Genomic DNA, 19,425 nt, shown 5'->3' on the forward strand with positions numbered 1-19,425 from the left:
ACTCTGTTTATCCACCCAGATCAATTTGGCTCCATGCCATTCCACAGTACTAAACACTGTACCATAGACTTCATGTAGCTCTGGCCCACAGCCACTGATTGCCCTGCGAGTTTGCACTCTTTTCATCGATTTCGAAAAAGCCTTTGATATGGTGGGTTGGCAGTACTTACAGCTAGTGTTAACCTGAGCAGGCTTTGGCCCTAGATTTTGCAGTATGGTATGTGCTCTCTATTCTAATCCGACGGCCCGTGCCCAGATTAATAGGGTTCTTTCAACACCCTTCCCTATTGAGTGAGGAACCAGACAGGGGTGCCGTTTGTCCTCACTCCAGTTTGCGTTGGCAATAGAGCCCTTGGCCCAGCTCAATCTTACAGACACCCAAATACAGGGCTGGAATTGGGGCAATGGCCAGGAAGACCGTATAGCTTTGTAAACCCGATGACGTACTCTTGTACCTTGGGCACCCTTCCCAGAGTAGTCCATGGATCCTTCACCTACTCCACAACTTTGGTAAATCATCAGACCTTCTGATCAACCCTGCTAAATCTGTTCTGGTCCCCTTAGTCCCGTCACAAGACTGTTTTGACTGGCAGACAAATGTTCCCATCCTGCGGCTCTGCTTCAAGTATCTGGGTATTTGGGTTACTCTGCACCCAGACCTTGCATGGTCCCTTGACCTTCAACCTCTAGTCCAGAAAGCAGAGAATGACCTCACTAGATGGCAGTCCCTTCCTCTGAATGTGATGGGACGCATTGCCCTATATAAAATGATGATACGCCCAAGATTTGTATATGTGTTCCAAACCCTTCCACTCCATCTGCCCTGTGCATGGTTCCATACTCAGGAACGTATGGCAAGGACATTCTTATGGCATGGATCCTGCTCTCGCCTTGCACTTACACACTGCCAACGGGGACGATACGATGGAGGCCTGGAAATGGTTAATCTGTACCTGTATTACTTGGCCTCTCATTATCAACAAGTGGTACAAAGGATGATGTTCTGATACTGCTTACAGACTAGAACTGACCCTGATTGGCTTTCCCTGTATACAGGCCATGCTTTATGGGTTGCCGGTCCCCGAATCTATGCCCCAAGTAGCCAGGGTGGTATTCCTTGCATGGAGAGCCACGCTTCAACACGTATTGTGGGAGGCTAAAAGAGGTCACCACAGTCCAGGGGTTCAGGGCTTGGTCCTGAATGGGATTACACATTTGGGAGATGTTTGGTATAGATTACACATCAGCTCATTCTAAGGTCTTCAGAACACATAAGCTCTCATGCACACTCAGTTCTACAAGTATCTTCAATTAAGGTATGCTATACAAATCATGCCCCAACTACGGTACCACTGTCAGAACATAGTCCACTGGAAGCTAAATTACTCATGGGAGACCGGGTTAGGGACGGGATCTCTCAGATCTACTGTACATTAATTATCGACTCACCGGGCACTGGGCTGGGCCCACCAGATGAGGAAGACTGGCAAGATGCTGTAATGGCCCCCCTAAGAACATGCTATCTCCTCGCGCCTATGGACGGTTTTAACATACTACCTGTACACTGGATACCTCATATCAGCCTGAATGCATAAGGCGGGCATATGCCTTGATCCCTCCTGCCTTCGCTGCCATCATGCTTCAGCTGACTTTTATCACATGACTTGGTTGTACCCGGCAATAGAAGCCTATTAGAGTGAGGTGATTCATGAACTAACAAGGGTTCTGGGGTGGGAGGTAAGGCTATCCCTTTATTGGTGCTACTTGGAGTGATGGAGGGCTCTGGAGACATGAAAGCCAAAAGAACGCACCAAGGCACAACTTTATCAGTTGTGAAACAAGAAATTGCAGTGAGGTGGATGTCCTCCGCTCCCCCTTTGCTGGGGAAGTGGAGGCAGCGAGTGGACTGGTGTGCATGGCAAGAGAGAGCGGTCTATGGGGCCAGAGGATACCCGCGCAAACACGGGCGAGTGTGGGGCAAATGGCTGAGTCATAGGGAGTATTGGACAGGCTGTGCGGGCACTGCAGGTCTCTATGAACTATGACAAAAGCGGTGTTTGAAATCTATTGGTCGGTCTAATTGCTATCTCTTTAGATGTAACAGATTGATAATGTGTCTTTTGTTCATTATTGCCCTTTGTCATGGCTTTCAGATCAATAAAATTTGGTTATCAAAATGTGATTTAGGGTCTGAGTCCGTCAATCTTATTCTTTTGAAGTGGCCACTCCTCTGTTCCTCTGAAAGGCAGTGTCATGGTAGGAGCAACTTCAAAGCGGTCAGCCCCACAACAAAGCCCATAGGAATGACTAAGGTAAACACCTGGATGTCAGACACAGTGATATGTTTATCAAAAGATTAGCCCAAGACCTCTAGCCCTATCATCCCTATCTCCTTCCTAAGATGTGCCCAAGCCCCTTCATTTGTGTCCTATCACTGAATCAAAGAGCACCCTTTTAAGTGTGCAGGAGGAGCCTGGCTCTCCCCTCTCTAGTGTGTGTCCTACCGAGCTTACAGGAATACATCAATACACAAATCTGCCTGTTGGAATTTCTCTATCTCCTCTCCATGTTTCCACCATGCAGGGCAGGGTCTTCCAAAATGGAGCCCAGGGTCCTCCATGTATTGTACCATCCACTGGCACACATACACTCATGTATACGACCAACACACACTGCAGAGCATTATATCCTCTTAGACACACATACATCAGCACATACAATTTACATGCATGCATGCACTGCACCCATCATGTACTGTAACGCTCACAGGTACACATACACCCACTACATGCGTTTATTCTGCAAATAATGCACAGCACTATATCCTTCATGTATTTTATCACTCATAGGCACACATACACCTAACCCATGCATCCGCCATGTGTACACTGCAGAGTAATGCATTATCGCTGTATTGTAGAACTCGTTGGTACACATAAACCCAGCATAGATACATCTTTCATGCGCTGCACAGGACTAAACCCCAATCTGATGTAGGCCTAGAGACAGTTAAGCCCACAGCAGCAGAACTTGAGTGAGCCTGTAGGCATCACTCCAGTGACACAGGTTAAAAAGAACCTGTTCACTCATGCTGATCACTACACGGTGTGCTGCCACCACCGCAATCGTGCTACTTTACGCCTGGTGAAGGCAGCAGCCTCTCCCTGCTATGAGGGTAGGTCTTTGAGTGCCTTTCTTGGTCCAACAAAATCGCAAACCTTGAGACAGGTTTATTTCTTGGTGAAGATGCATGATCCGTGTTTCCCAGTGACAACACTAATCAGCATTAGGGATCCAGACATCCATATAGTTGGGCCCTGAGAGCAGATGTGCACTTCAATTACCTTGCAGACGTCTTTTCCATCCCAACAATTTTGATGAAAGTAAACATTAATTAATTAGACATATTGACAGAATCATTCAAATGGTTTTCTGTTCTCTGTGTGATTGTGATTTTGTTTTCAGGAGCAGGGAAACAAGCAATAGTCTCAACAAAAGAGATATGGATAATTTACAATTATTCTTTACGGAAATTCATAAAGCAGTTCTCTATCAGATGACGGATTAGGTACCTGAAATCGATGCAATCCCTGTCCACGTTTTAAGATTAGATATTGGGATATCACATTCCTGTTTGCTTGAACAAATTAACACAGTATTTTAAAGCAGGCTTATGCCACAACCCTATAGATGTTCAGACATTGTATTGATTAATTATAAGAGGAAGATCACAGTCGCCAATAGAGTTTTGAATAAATATCTCTAATTCAAAACACGGCTAAAACCTTTAATATATGTAATCAAAAGTCAATTGCAATTATGAGCCAATTAAATTTTGGAAGAAGGGATTGCCAATAGTCACATTTATTTTGGATTGCTGACGGGTGCATTTGTTTATTCCTTTTTGAAGAGCTAAACAAAGGCTTTGTCAAAATAGTCTATGAACAGAGAATGAGTTATTGTACTGTTACCATCCTTTTCCTTCAGATGATGCAATACTACTTGCCAGAAGAAATAAGTCCGAGCCACTAGGCTATAAATTCTAAAATAAAATGGTGCTGCTCATGGACATAAGGAAAAAATATGTGAGAACAATATTGAGGTAAATACTATTGACCTGCACTAAATATTAACTTCTAACATATCATCAAGGAAAGTATGTATAGGAATATCTATTTTTTTTTACTTTTCTTTGCTCCACATCTGCTTACCTAATATACTGGGTGTCAATATTGTTATATTTTGATAACACCCCATAAGAAATTGGGTTATTGGTTGAGGGGGTTAGAAGCCCCACTCAGGCAACAACCACAATTCTTGTCAGGGTGAAGCACAAAAGTCACTAAATTAACCAGAGCTTAACCATTTGGTAGCGTGGCACAAACCAGTCATGGTTAACTTAGTGGCAATTTGTAAAAGTATATACGAAGCACACAAACAGTAATAAAGTGAAAACACAATACAAGACAAATCTAAATTCAATCTTGAACAACAGAGTAAATTTTAATAAATAGAATTATACTAAAATGACAAAAATACAATCAGCAGAACCACAGATATTAAGTTTTAGGTAAGCATAGTGCCTAAAAGCACAAAGCTTCATTTGTGGTCATCTGGGTGTGCTACACCAGGGGAAAATCACAGGTTGAGGTGGTCTGCGATAGACCGCACGCCGCACAGAGAGCTCAGGTTCGTCCCGCAGAAAAAGTAACCTTTTCAAATACGGGGGCACAAAGTCCCGCTTGTAGTGGAGGAGGCCAGGAGGAGCAGAAAGCATGTCCCGGATGGTCTTCACTGTAGTGCAAACAGCAGGCGAGGCGTTGCAGACAGTCGTCGCTTGTAGCACGAAAAGCTGGTCAGCACCGTGGATGGTCATTGGTGGAGCTTGCACTGCCGGTCACCACAGTCTGTCGTTGCTCTAGCATAAAGTGCAGATCTTCTGCTGCCAGTCATCACTGGCAGGCACTGTGGCACAAAGAGTCGGGTTCACGAGAGCTTCACGTTGATGGTAATCACAGGTGGCCGAGTCTTGGCATTAAGTGGCCTGCGTGCCATGGCAAAGTGCCAAAACTTCAGGATTTCTCATTTTCTTCCAAAGGAGTGCACTCTGGTGCCAACCAAGAGTCCAAGGCCTAGGGAGGCACCTCTTGGGATAAGGGACTCACTCTAGCAGAGGCCACAGTTGGAGGTTCACAGAGGTTCGGTTGCAGCATGTCAGCTGGGCAGGTGCAGGGAGGAACTTGTTGTTTCCCTGTAGCACAGAACAGGAGGTCAATCAACTGACCCTTGTTGTCACTCAGGTTAGCCTAGGATGAAGGGTGCTTGTGCAGCCTTCCTTCTCAGAGACCATGGCAGACTTCAAGCAGCATGGCAATCCTCTTGGGAACAAGGTAGGCCTCAAGCAGCAGGGCAGCCCTTTGGGGAACAAGGCAATCCTTCCTCTGTAATATCCACTGGTACAGGAGTGTACTGAAGAGTGATTCAAGCGGTTCAATATTTATAACTGGTGCCAACCCCTGAAGTGGGGAGACGTTCTGGGTATCCTTACATCTGGTTCTGGAAAGTTCTTCCCTTTGCCTGTCAAGGTTCTAAGAAGTCTGAGGTGAAAAATGCTAATGTCAGGATCTTGTGTGTGTATGTTGGAGGCACCAATTTGAAGTGTAAATGGAGCAGGAAACAGCTCCACCCCAAGCCATCCTGGCAGGATGGCTCATCCAGCCAAAAACTAGTCTCCCTTTGTCTCACTGTCTGGGAGGAATACACAAATCCCAAAAGCTAAGCTGTTAGAAATTGGGTTTCTGGTTGGCAGAGGTATGCACCCTGTCCAAGCAGGAACCATAATGCTAGTCAGGGGAGTCAGTTACACACCACATATTAACCTGTCCTCACCCTCTGGTAGCTTGGCAAAGAGCAGGCAGGCTTCCCTCAGGAGGTAATGTGTAAAGTATGTGTGCAATACTTAAAGCAGTGTAACAGTGGAAACACCACATAAAAGTAATCCACACCAGATCAGAAACCTGGAGCTTAATTCAATGAACAGGACAAGAGCAAAACAACAAAACTCTAATTATCTGCAAATATAGTGCATAGAAACTGAAAGTGCCTACCAGGGCTATCTAGAGATGCTATACCAGGGTAAATTCAAAAGTTGAGGCCTACTGTGATGGAGTGTGGGCCAGCTACAGGACCAACCTTGTCCCGCTTAAAAAGTACCGATGTCAAGGGTTTGTCTAAGGTAAAGATCCAATGCGAGGTGCAGAGGGGACAATGCAAATGTGATGAGTCAGTTCTGATCCGTGCAGTCAGGGATGCGTATTCGTCAAACCACGCAGTTGTCGATGCAATGTCCTCAAGCAGTGGTGCAGCGTTGAACATCTTTGCAATGAAGGTGATGCATCGTCATTGAGCCGCACAGGCACCAATACAAAGGCAATGTGTCGGGACTGAGAGCAATGTGCTGGTTCCTAGCTGCACGGTTGGTGCTGCGATATCTCAGTCCTTAGGGGCGATGTGTCGGTGTTGAGGAAATATGTGGCGGTTCTGATCAGTGCATTGACAGCAGTGCATGGATTTCAACAGAAACAGCTGCAGAACCCACTGCCAAGGGCTGAGACCTGTAATGGCATCACTTCGCAGGGTAGGACTCACAGTTGGCAGGGTCCAAAAGCTGTACCTGAGTGGGGTGAAGTCTTTGATGTCCCTGAGACTTCAGAACAGGAGGCAAACCTGCAAGCCTTTGTAGTCACTTTGATTCTGGGGATGTGGAGATGCAGGTCCAGTACTTCTCACTCCCAAGCAAGGAAGGCAGTGTAGCAGGCAGCGCAAAGCAGGAGTCCAGCAAAGTCCAGCAGAGTTCCAGAAGAGTGAAAGTCCATTCAACAACACAGCAGTCCTTCTTCCTCACAGAATGTCATCAGATCCAGAACTGCATGGATTTGGTAGGGTCAGAAGTCCAGTTCCTCTACCCAGTGGTGCCTCTGAATTGGGGGCGACTTTAAAGAGAGGCCTTTGAAGTGCACAAAGTTCCTGTCCTGGCTCAAGACACACTGCAGGGGGGCTATGCAGCCCTTTGTGAGGGCTCAGCTCACAACCTAATTAGGTGAATCAGCTCCTCCCTCCCATCCTGCCCAGGATGGTTCATCAACATGCAGATGGCCACTTAGTTACACCTAAACTTTCTTTGTGTGTGGATGTCGAAGGGAATGCAAAAGAGCCCAGCTGTCACCCTCCCAGATGCATATTCCGAGACAGGCAGAAGGCACAAGATGATGTGAGGTAAGAAAATGCCAATCTTCTAAAAGGGGCATTTTCAGAATTACAATTTAAAAACCATCTTCAGTTGGGATTTTAAATTGTGATTTCAGAGACACCAAACGCGGGGGTCATATCTCATTCCAATAGGAAATTACACTTAAAAATGCAATCCCACCATTAACTTATGGGAGAGATAGGCCTTGCATTAGTGGTAGTGAAAAGTTAATTTAATAGCTTCTCACCACCTGGACTTGTAAAACTTAAACATACATGTCTAACTTTTTAAATACACTGCACCCTGCCCTTGGGGTTTTCGGGACTTGCCTTAGGGGTGACTTATATGTATTAAAAAGGAAGGTTTGGACCTAGCAAGAGGGTTAACTTGCCAGGTTAACATGGCAGTTTAAACCTGCACACACAGGTTCTGCAACGACAGGCCTGAGTCTTGTTTAAAGGGCTACTTAAGTAGGTGACACACATAAATTCAGTCTTGTGACCCAGGTCACAGGCAGCAGGCACCAAATGGTTAGGACAAGTAAATGCCAACTTTCTAAAAGTGGCATTTTCAGAATTGTAACTTAAAATCTGACTTTTCCATGAAAGAGGATTTTAAATTAAAATTCACTTGAGTCCAAATCTGATATGTATATCTGTTCCTAATCAATTGTTAGCACTTATTAAATGTTACAAGGTAAGCCAGTGCTATCCAATAGGAGAACTAGGCCTTGCAGTAGTAAAAATCAAACGTAGACGTATTTTAAAACCAGAATATGTAAAACATAAAAGCACATTTTCTACTTTTTATGTACGATATACCCTAACCTATGGGCTGTTTATCCCCACCTTAGGAGTGACATATGTTTTAAAAAGTAAGTTTTAGGCAAAGCAAATGGTTTAATTTGTCAGGTTGATTTGGCAGCTTAAAACTGCACTACAGGCTGCAATGGCAGGACTGAGACACAATTTATTAGTTTTAAAAGATTTTATTGTTGTATGCCAAAGGAGGTTACACAGTACAGCAATAGTTAAGTATATAGAAGGCCCATCATACCAAAACAGAAGAGTAGTGTTGGAACATAACAACGTATAAAAAGTTTCAATTTTTCAAATTTGCTGTAAAAGAAACTGACCCATAACAAAGTTTCCCTGCCTCCCTCCCTTACCCAGCGGCCGCTACAATAGTTAACACTTTAGGAGAATAAAGCCAAGAATGCTATTTTGATGAAAAGAAAATGGTCTAATAGGGTGATCTATACATTGTATCAAAGACAGGGGGCTTTGATACCCACTGCCTAATGTAAGGGTCTGTTTGTGGACAGATCAACTGATACATAAAATTAGATGGTACCTGTGTCAGGGGTGGATTACTGGGAGAAAGTACCATCCTTGGTGTGGTTTTTAAAACTCTCTACCAAAATATCCCATTCCTGTGCAATAAAATATTTCCTCAGACCAGCTCATTCCTCCCTGTACAGCAAGGTGCTGTCAGATTGAAATCATGAAATGAGCTAATCGGTCCAATTTATGATAGAGGAAGAGGATTCTTCCAGTGCAGTGTAATATTGTACTTTGTTAGAAGAAGAGGTAGGTCGAGGAACTTTGTGGAGGCTTTCTTATGTTTGGGGCAGTGAACACACCCAAAAGGAGCACTACTGGGTTATTCGTTAGTACACTGCCCATATTGGTCGACAGTATCTCAAAGACTCTCTGCCAGTAAAAAAAAGAGGGATGGGCAGGACCAAAGCATATGAAGCAGGTTGGTACCTAATTGCAGACAGTGAGTGTATGCAGCTGCGAATCCTAGGTATATTTGATTGATTCACACAGGTGTGAGCTAGGCACGATTTAGGATATGAAATTCGATATACTTAAAACAAGAGCTGCAACATACTTTGTAGGGGTACTCCAACATCTTTGTCCAGTCTATATCATGGACATGTTTAGCCGTATCAGTCTCCAAATTAGCACAGAGAGAAGCTCTAGAATGGTCAGCCTGTTGCAGGAACAATACTGTATAGTCATCTTATCAGTTTGCTACCAGATCCTATTTGTGTGAAGTGTCTGATAAACTTTGTGTTGAGTTGGAGCTAGTTGGCTGGTGTGAAATAGTGTAAGTAACAATTGTTTATGGTGTCTATAGGTAAGGAACTGACCCGGCTAAAGATTAGCTCAAAGTCAGCAAACAGATTCCCGAATGTTAAGAGGCTTGCAGCATACCACTGATAGAACTGCCCAGAACACAGCCATCCTATGCGAAAGGGGAGACCTACCAATAGCATTCCCAGTGCATGGGGTTTCTTCGCATTAGTGAGTTAGCAGGTTCTGGCAAGGCAAAAGAGAGCCATACAAATTAACCTCATGTAGCCCTGGTAGAGTGGTTAGTAGGAAATAATAAGTAATGTAGTAAGCCCTCCTGAAAGTCTTTACGGATAAACCCTGTCTCTTGCAGGGAGCAGACAGATAGCCATCAAACCACCCATTTAAGCTGTGCAACTAAATATAGTCTTTCAAGTCTGAAAGGGCTAGTCCACCCAGCAGACACAGTCATTAGAGTGGAAATCGCTAATTGGCGGTGTCCAGGTCTCCAAATAAAATAAATCAGGGATGAGTTGAGTCACCTAAAGAGAGGGGGGATGAGCAGAGGTATAGTTGCAAAATAATACAATAATCAGGATAGCATCACTATCTTCACTAGTGTCACACGCCCATTACTGATAACAGAAGAGAGCCCCAGAAGGCAAACTGGGCTGAGAGAGACTGTGTGGCTTTGCCCAGATTGCCATCTAAAATATCAGTGAGAGAATGGTATATACTGATCACTAGGTATAGAAACAAAACATAACTGATTTGCGGTTAAATCCGGGGTCTAATCATATGATAAGAGGGAGGTCATAGGTTGTATGCTAGGAAAAATGCTAAACTCTGCCCAGTTTACTCCAAGTTTGGAAATCACCACAAAGTTGTCAAGAAGACATGCAATACGCGTAAGATCAGCCTTTGCAAGCCTGCGGCAAATTTCTTAAATCTGGGTTAGTGGGCGGTGCAATGAGTGCTGCAAGCTACTAGTAGCATTTAATTTACATGCCCTGGGTACATGTGGTACCACTTTACTAGAGACGTACAAGTAAATGAAATATGCCACTCAGGTGTAGTCCAATTTTACCACGTTTTAGGTATAGAGCACAAGCACTTTAGCACTGGTTAGCAGTGGTAGAGAGCACAGAGTCCTAATGCATATAAAAACAAATTTCACTAAACAGAAGGATGAAGGCAGAATGTTTGGGGAGAAGACCACACCATGGATGTTGAGTCTAAAACCCCCTTCTAGAAAGATTTGAATGCTAAGAGTGCCAGGGTGTGAGATTTACTTCCTCAGTTAGATACAAAAATATATATAAGAATGCACCTACAATCTCATGATTTCACAATTTTACAGACACTTGAAATCATTATAAGCTTCAAAGATAATATAGTAGTGTATTTCTTTTTTTTTTGTATTTTGACACAAACAACACATTTAATTCCATCATTGCACACATCAGTTTAAATGTCACTCCAGATATAGTTTCTCTTTCCTGCCAATATTACATTGAACCCAGTCCGTGGCAGTCCCACCATTTCCTACAAAACTTTGCGGCCCTTTAGCAGTTTGGCATCAAATGGAAAATGTTCGGTCAAGTTCACAATCTGTGTTGTAAGTGGCCGAAGCTGTAGAGATCAATAAAACTGTATCCACAACAAATTAAACTATGTTTGTAAGTCTTGGAACCATCGTTCGTGGTCTCCCCACCAATTGTTGCTCAAGGTCGCAATGCAGATTTTATCCTATTTGGTGAAGCCGTCCAGTTGTTCAGTGTGCTAGAAGCATCTTCCGGGGGTTAGTTGTGTCAGTTTATTGTCCTAACTCATGGGGCGCAATGCCAAGCACCAACTCAGAAGGACCACACAGGTGATCTAGGGGAACCTATGTTGAATGGTATTGTCATACAGTATTCTCATCACTTTATCAATTCCTAGAAGGGAGAGTTCCACTCGGTTTGCTAGATCATCCCATCCTTCCCTCAACCAGTTATTTATGGTCAGAGTTTCCGCTGCTCCGCAGTACAGTTGTAGATCAGCCATCCCAACACTCCATCGTATGCTGGATGCTGGCATTTATCTAGCGCTAGGAGGCATTGGCAGGCTGCCCACAAGAAGGAAGAGAAGTCTCTAAATCAGCTGGATCATCAGTGGAAAGGACATATAGAAATTGTAGTAGTATCAACATTTAGAAAAGAGCCACTCTGTCAAGTATGTGGAATAGTAGCTGTATCCATTTGTTGAGTTCGGGCTTCCTTACGAGAGGGGAAGATTAAGGCTCCATGTAAGACCAGGGTCTCGGGAGATATACTTACTTAAGTATTGGAAGCTTAACCTCCTTTTGTATATAGAGGTCTGGTGCTATTTTTCTCATCTCTACCTAGAGGGATCAGTAGGGATTTACTAAGATTTACTCAGAGACCCAAGACCTCTTAGTATATTTCTAGCAGTTGGAGGAACCAGGGGTCTGTAGTGAAATGATTAGCAAGGAAAAGAAGAACAGCATTAATGTAAAGAGCTATTCTTTTCTCGTCTCTATCCTCCCGTCTCCATACCTGTATTTGCATGTCACGCCTCACCAATTTGTCTAGTTGTTGAATGGTCAAGTTGAATAGAATCTGTGATAATGGGCAACCTTGTCTAGTTCCTCTTCAGACGGAAAGGGGTCCAACATCACACCATACACAAGTATGCATGCCTGGGATTCTGAGTATAGCATTTTAACATAATCTCAGAGTCGAGGCCCAGCCCTGCACACTTGAGGACTCTGTCCAGGAAGGACTAGTCCACCAAGCTGAATGCTTTCTTGAAATCTATTAACAGGAAGGTATGGCAGTCCCATGCAGAGCAGAGGCTGGCAAAGATGACATATATGTACAACATGTATGTGTCATATACAGTTGTGGGTGCCTCGACTGAGCATGAAGCCTCACTGGTCAAGGTGGACAAGGATGGCCAGGGCTAGCTGCAGCCTATTATTTTGCAAATATTTTGATTTCTGTGTTAATTAAGGACATAGACCTGCATGAGGCACATTGGTTTATGGAATGACCCAGCTTGGGAATCACCACTGTAGTAGCCATATCTAGTTCCAACGGAACACTACCCTTCTCAGCCACCTCAATGTATAATTTAAGTATGTGAGGGGAAAGAATTTCCCGAAATTTGCAGTATTATAGAGGGAAGCTATCGGGTTTGGGTGTCTTACAGGGGCTCAGTTCCCCGAATTGCCTCATCTGTCTCTATGATGATGGGTCCATCCAAGTTGTTCCTAGCCAAGAGTGAGATTTATACATGAGGATACCTCCAAGGATGGATTTATTTTTATTTTTGCAGAGACTTGGGGTGGTGCGCATATACATTTGGTAGTATTTGTCAAAAACTGCTGTGATTTCTAAGGATTTGCATTTTGTGGAGGGGCTTGATGGGTCCAGTGTTTCAGAGACAAATCTGGAAGCACACTCTCTGGCGGCCAGCCAGTAAAGCAGCTTCCCAACCTTATTTCCATGTAAATATATACACAGAATTGAGTCCCTCTGGAATTGGGGGGGCCTCTTCTAGGGAGATCTGCCACAGAAAGACTCTAGTGAGCGCAAGCTGGAGACAGAGGCCCTGATTTATACTTTTTTGTGCCGCATTTCTGTCATTTATTGACGCAAAAGCGGTGCAAGCTTACAAAATACAATTGTATTTTTTCAAGTTTGCGCTGCTTTTACGTAAAAAATGACAGTAATGAGGCGCAAAAAAAGTATAAATCAGTACCCGAGTGTCTCCGGTTCCTGCATCAGTCATTGTCTCTCTTGATGTATAAATAGCGGTGTATTACCTGGCTGTCCCCTTACAAGCATTTATGTTGCCTTTGAACAATTTGGTGCTGAACCATGAAAGCTATAAAAAAAATTGATTCTATCTAGGTCAAACTACAGAGGAAGAAATAACAGGGCACGCGCCATGATAAACTATACTTGGACCATATCCTAGAGCTGGTGCCACTTAATAATGTGGCTGTAATATATTTAATCTCGAGTCAGTAGGTGTGACCTCTATTATATGTCAGTTTTTGAAATACGTATCTTGATAATACAAGTACATTTTCGACTTGGCCAATGGTGTTTCTATGTAATTATATAACCTGAAGACCACAGCTGTCTGGCAGCTCACAAGTTATCTTCAAATGGCTTTACTGCTGATCTGAGAGAACATTTAGATTAGATGAGGTACTGCTAAAGCTCAATGTTCTCAATCGTCGTTGTCCTTGTGACAACATTTTTTGTAACCAATAACCCACTTCTTATTTTTGCCATTTTTACGATTGTTTGCATAATCATTGGTCGAAAACAATGATAAAACAAGCAAACATTTAATGTTAAGGCTTATCTTCACTTTATCAGCAGAATAGGCAACATGAAAATGCAATATTCAAGTGCCCAATTGCTTTTGAGAGCCTGAATGACTGAAGCAGAAATAAATCCACCTAGTTAGCTGACTTTTTTTTAGCTATATCAGGGCTTTCTTAGATTTTGTCCACCATAATTTGCATTCTTTGGCTTTAATAGCATTTGGGTGGGATACATTCAATACATTTAGAGGTGTTTGTAATTAAGGGGGTCATTCCTACCCTGGCGGTCCGAGACCGCCAGGGTAGGGGACGGAGGAAGCACCGCCAACAGGCTGGCGGTGCTTCTGGGGCTATTCTGACCGCGGCGGTAAAGCCGCGGTCAGAAAAGGGAAGCCGGCGGTTTCCCGCCGGCTTCCCGCCGGCTTCCCGCTGCCCCTGTGAATCCTCCACGGCGGCGCTGCAAGCAGCGCCGCCATGGGGATTCCGACCCCCTTCCCGCCAGCCTGGTTCTGGCGGTTTTCACCGCCAGAACCTGGCTGGTGGGAACAGGTGTCGTGGGGCCCCTGGGGGCCCCTGCAGTGCCCATGCCAATGGCATGGGCACTGCAGGGGCCCCCTAACAGGGCCCCACATTGATTTTCAGTGTCTGCTTGGCAGACACTGAAAATCGCGACGGGTGCAACTGCACCCGTCGCACACCAGCAACTCCGCCGGCTCCATTCGGAGCTGGTTTCCTCGTTGCTGGTGCTTTCCCGCTGGGCGGGCGGGCGGCCTTTTGGCGGTCGCCCGCCAGCCCAGCGGGAAAGACAGAATGACCGCTGCGGTCTTTTGACCGCGGTACGGTCTTCTGCCGGTTCCCGCCAGGCGGGCGGCGACCGCCGCCCGCCAAGGTAGGAATGACCGCCTAAGACTTGTAGTTTAGACTTCATGGAGTATTCAAATCTAAAAATGGAATTGAGCACCCATAACCATGTGTAGTATGTTCTATTGTTATTATATTGTTTACAATACAATCAAGTAGCAAATGGTAAATGGGCATGTAAAAGACAAAGGCACTAGTTCAGCTTGCACCTTGTGTCCTGACTATAACACTAAAGAAGTGAAAAAACAAAAAGGACAAAACAATTGCTTTGCTATAGTGTGTGCTTACAGTGTATCTATATGAGCTAAATAATTGAAAGAATGATGATTCAGAGCACGGCTGAGATGTAAAATAGTCCCTTGTGCTATTCAAAGTAAGCACTCCTTAGTAGGTCAGATGGCACACCAAACAGTCAACAGCAGGAGGTGAGAGAGCAGTTCACTAGGTGGAGTCCAATCCAAATCTATGTATATTTTAAAGACCTTGCAGCTGTGTTTCTATGCCAGCCCTACAAACTGAATAACACAGTTCGGTACCAGTGGAATGAAGCAGGGTTGTGGGCCCTGTAACTTAGGATTAAGTGCAGTATTGAGTCCACAACACAAACCTAGGTAATAATATTGAAAGTCACTGTGAAATTAATATACTATAGAAAAATATTCGCACATACCTTGTTTCTCTCAAAGTACACTGCATCCTGTGCACATGGGATTCGGTTCCCATGCCAATTTAACACATTTTCGAAATTAGTGTTAGGAATCCATTGCTTGTATATAGCAGCTGACACATCTAGAAAAAGGAATAACAAATAGAACAAATTATGGTTTGCTCAATACAAACAGATAAAGCTTCTGGCTATCAAAACCACGCAGATGCCCATGCCTGCATCCAACACAAAAATGATACTCAGCATAGCAACAAATGTCCATCGGGCTTAGCTTGAAAGCACAAGAATGTGTTAGATCATTGGGGCTGCTAGACCCTGGCTCTACTGCAAACTGTATTTGTGCTCACTTTTCAATGACATCTGCGTAGAATGTGTGGGTGCATCACAGTCATGTTCTGTGCTAACTGCCAACACCAGCTTTTCAATTGTGTGAACAGCAAGCACAACATTAATAAAATGAGGTAGGAAGACAAACACAATGACCGCAAAAGCCTGTGGATGTGTTTTTCTCTTTTCTCTATGTTTTGCTCTGATTGATAAATCAGGTGCAAGATATTGAAAGCCCATGGGACAAATGCTAAAGCAAAAGGCATGTGTGGTGCGTGTGTGCATGTGGTGCATGTGTGGTGCAGATTCAGCAGAGTGGCAGAGACAGCAATGCACCAGAGACTACGCAACACCGAAAGCACAGGTTGGGGCTAATGAAATTCCGAGGAAGAGTCTGAGCCTGCAAAAATACACACAGTTGCGTGTTGCATCCTCTTTATTCCAGCAAAGAGACCATAAGCATTGGATTTGCGAGCTGCAAGAAGCTCCTGGAGAATGTGTCTAATTCGTGTTGTTTGATTATTCATTTTTAGTTCTCAGCTGAAACAGCTTTAGCTGTCAGTAGGTAGAGCTGCTGAATCCAGTACATATAGAGTAAGAAGGGACTTTAGATCAGCACCCTGCTCTTGGTTGGGTGGCTTTGTTGTTTGTCTCAGTTTTAGCCTACTGATTTGGCAGCTTCCCTCCCTATTCTTGTGTTTATCCCATCCAGGAGCGTTTCAGTCTCACAGTGTTCTAACTGAATGAGTTGTATCTTTTCACAGCATACCCGAGGGGGATTTTTATGTGTTACTGAGCAATCTATGGAAGTACACGTTTCCTTGCTTTCTCCCCTTTTCCAAGATTTTCAGCCATGTGCGCATTTGCAAGTGTCAACAACCATTGGTAAAGCATAGGCAAAGCCAATAACTCTGCTTTTTTAAAGTAAAGACCCATTGGCTTTGACAATTCTTATGTATTATGGTTGCCATTTTTTGTGCCGGGGTTGGCCTTTGAAACTGGTGAGAAGACTAAGGGGCATATTTAAGAGCCCCCAGCGCCACCAGAGCATCACTTTCAGTGACGGTCTGGTGGCGCTATGCACAGCACCGTATATACAAGGTGGGGTTAAGCCACTTTTTGTGGCTTGACGCCACCTTGTAAATACAGCCCGTTCACATGCAGCACTCTGCGTGGAAGGGGTGTGCAATGGGTGTTGCTGTGGGTGTGCCACAGCAACACCCATTGCATTTTGATGCTGCCCCAGAATGGTGAGTTTTCGTAAAACTGAGGCAGCGCCAAAATCGAATGCACCCCAGGGGTGGCGTTAGCATGGCGCAGCGAGGAAAAATGCTTTCAATTCTCCTCGCTTTTTGTTCTTTCTATTTGTGCTGCATTCTGCAGCACAAATAGAAAGAGCAAATCGCCATTCACCATTTCAAATTGTTTTTGTGCAGGAAGGTGTTCCTTCCTGCACTTAAACAATTTCCCCCTCACCTCAGCCATCCTTGCACCATGGCACAAGGGTGGCTGCATTGGCGCTCAGCAGCATATTTAGCGCAAGGGGAAACACGAGGTGCGCCGTATTGTAGTAAATAGGGCGCATCCCTGCGTTTTGAAAATAACAGTGCGTGACTCTGCCAAATTTGGCGCAGCGCTGGGTAATGTCATTTTAACTTAAATCTGGCCATAGGTCTGGGCCCACAATGATAATATGCACTGCGTTCTGTGAACTCGCAGGCTTCAAGCACAACCTCGAAGTAACAAGTAAATTAGTATACGGCTTACACCTTCATTAGAACAAGGACTTAAAGCACAATGATGAAACTCAAAACTACAGTGCTATGATTTTAGACTGGAGCCAAATGCTTAGATGCACACATCGAAGAATTTTATAACTCCACCTCCTTTGGAGCCAATTACCACATGGAAATAAGCCACGTCATAAAGGTACATTTCTAAATAAATCCATACTGATTGGATTAAGGGGTACACAGCATTAAGTGGTCTGGCTGTCATGTGAAAAGAAGAAATTCATAATATTTAGAGATCACCAAAGTGTCAAGTGTAATTATCATGGAATATTATTAAATACAACATCACTTTTCTGTTTTTCTTTTCTTCAGTCTACGGCAGACAAAAATACATCTATCCAAAAACAAAACCCAACAGACCAGCATATTCCATAAAACAAGAGAAAGATAATCTGCTGTCAAATGAGTTATTCAAACCCTATCACAGAATAGGACAGCTCACCCAGACCAGTGGAAGAATTTATGGACGTTCGGGCTGTTTTTAAGGCCTATAAAAGGCCTTATTCGGTTAAACAAGAAACAGTAGTAAACACTACACTCGTGAGACCCCCTTTCTTCCCCGATATTCCTCTTTGGTCCCTTGTGGCCCTTAGAGATATTAATAAATACATGCCCATAGTTAAAAGGAGGGAGGGGATTGGTGTGTTTATACGTTTATATCTTAATAGCAAATGTTTAACGTCTAAAGAGGTTGAGTAAATGTCTGAATTGGCCCTGGAGAGTTCCTACATCACACAAGCCTGGCATGTATCAGTAGGGGAATTTGGATCACCTCCCTCGAGACCTAGCAGAATGGTCAGCAATGCTGGTTAGGCTAGCAGAGACCCTCCCAATAGTCTACCTCCATGAGATGATGAAGAACCGGTTCGGTGGCTTGTTTGTGCGCTGTGACTTAAAAGGAGATGATGTTGTGGGCAAGGTGACAATGTATGCTTGTTAAAATTTCTGTTTGCTATGGTGGAAAATTAAATAAAAACGTCTAAAACACATTGGTAGAAAAAGGCAGGGCTGAAAAAAAAAGTTGAAAGAGTCAGATAAGGGCCAGGGAGTTTCTGGTGGTGGGTGAAAGAGTCGTGAGTTGGAATGAAGACGACGCAGCCTTTGTATTCGGCACCCCTGACACTTGGTAGCCGACCGTGGGCTTTTGTGCGCGGAATCGGGCTCGGGCACTTACGTTTTTTACAAATTAACCGCTGCAGCCAGCACATCCAGCCCTACGCGCTACCACACAATGTCATTATAGCAAATATATGATTAGCTGCTGAAGCTCCTAAATACTGTGCCAGGTTCCTCATTGGTAGGTTATTTCACGTTTTTGTTCCAGAAATATCTGTAAATCCTCAGGGTTTCGAGTTACATATTTTCGGGAAAAAACTGTAAAACTGAATAATCTGTAACTTTTTTTTTTATTCTTAGGGAGAGAATTCCTCGGACTGTCTTAGTGCAATACGGAAGAGATATTAAATGTTTTCCGCGGCTGCTTTTAGCCTCCGGCTGAGGCAGGTAAGATTGACAAATAATGATTTCAGCAGCTTTTCATCCCCAAACCTAAAATTAAATGAGAGCTCAGTGGTGCTTCACGGCGTTGCTCGCGGGATTTGGACTGTCAGAACATTTCAGTCTCATCATCACATCAATAATATCCGCAGCCCCGTTACTTACTCAAGAGCTGAAGCAGGAGGAGAAGCCGCGCACTTCCCATTCTCAGCGACCGCGCAGAACTTCGAGGCCTTGTCCCACACTTTGGACTTTCTTCAGTGCCAGTGGCACGTGATCAATAGGTTCAAAGGTCACCAAGGAGGCTAGATAAGACTTTAACCACGTCCAACACGATTCATTTACACAAGAAACAAAATGAGAGTTTGCTCTTCTTAGATTTAAGGACATACAGTCGAAAACTAAAGGATTATGCGCTTTCTAATTTTCCAGACAAGAGGCCTATCGACTGATTCTTGGAAGCAAAATATTTTAGAAGACTACAGGGTAGTGGAGAGTGTGAAAAGGAGAGGGAAACAATGGCAAGAAAGGAAAGAGGACAATATACAGAGAAGGAATGACAGAAGGTAGGAACAGAGAGAACTGTGAGAAAAGGGAAAAGCAGATAC

General features: G+C 44.0%; 1 protein-coding gene across 1 annotated transcript in view; it reads right to left on the minus strand.

Annotated features, from left to right (window-relative positions):
* The window catches only part of AMN (amnion associated transmembrane protein), a 235,143-nt gene extending 216,089 nt beyond the window's left edge, over positions 1–19,054 (minus strand). Inside the window, exons 1-2 of the mRNA XM_069207299.1 lie at positions 18,983–19,054; positions 15,204–15,322 (exon numbers count right to left, since the gene is read on the minus strand). Of these exons, the coding sequence (XP_069063400.1) occupies positions 15,204–15,322; positions 18,983–19,022 (159 nt within the window). The 5' untranslated portion in view covers positions 19,023–19,054. The remainder of the gene's footprint in view (positions 1–15,203; positions 15,323–18,982) is intronic.
* Positions 19,055–19,425: the final 371 nt, after the last annotated feature.

This window comes from Pleurodeles waltl, chromosome 9 (genome assembly GCF_031143425.1).
Source record: "Pleurodeles waltl isolate 20211129_DDA chromosome 9, aPleWal1.hap1.20221129, whole genome shotgun sequence".
NCBI lineage: Eukaryota > Metazoa > Chordata > Amphibia > Caudata > Salamandridae > Pleurodeles > Pleurodeles waltl.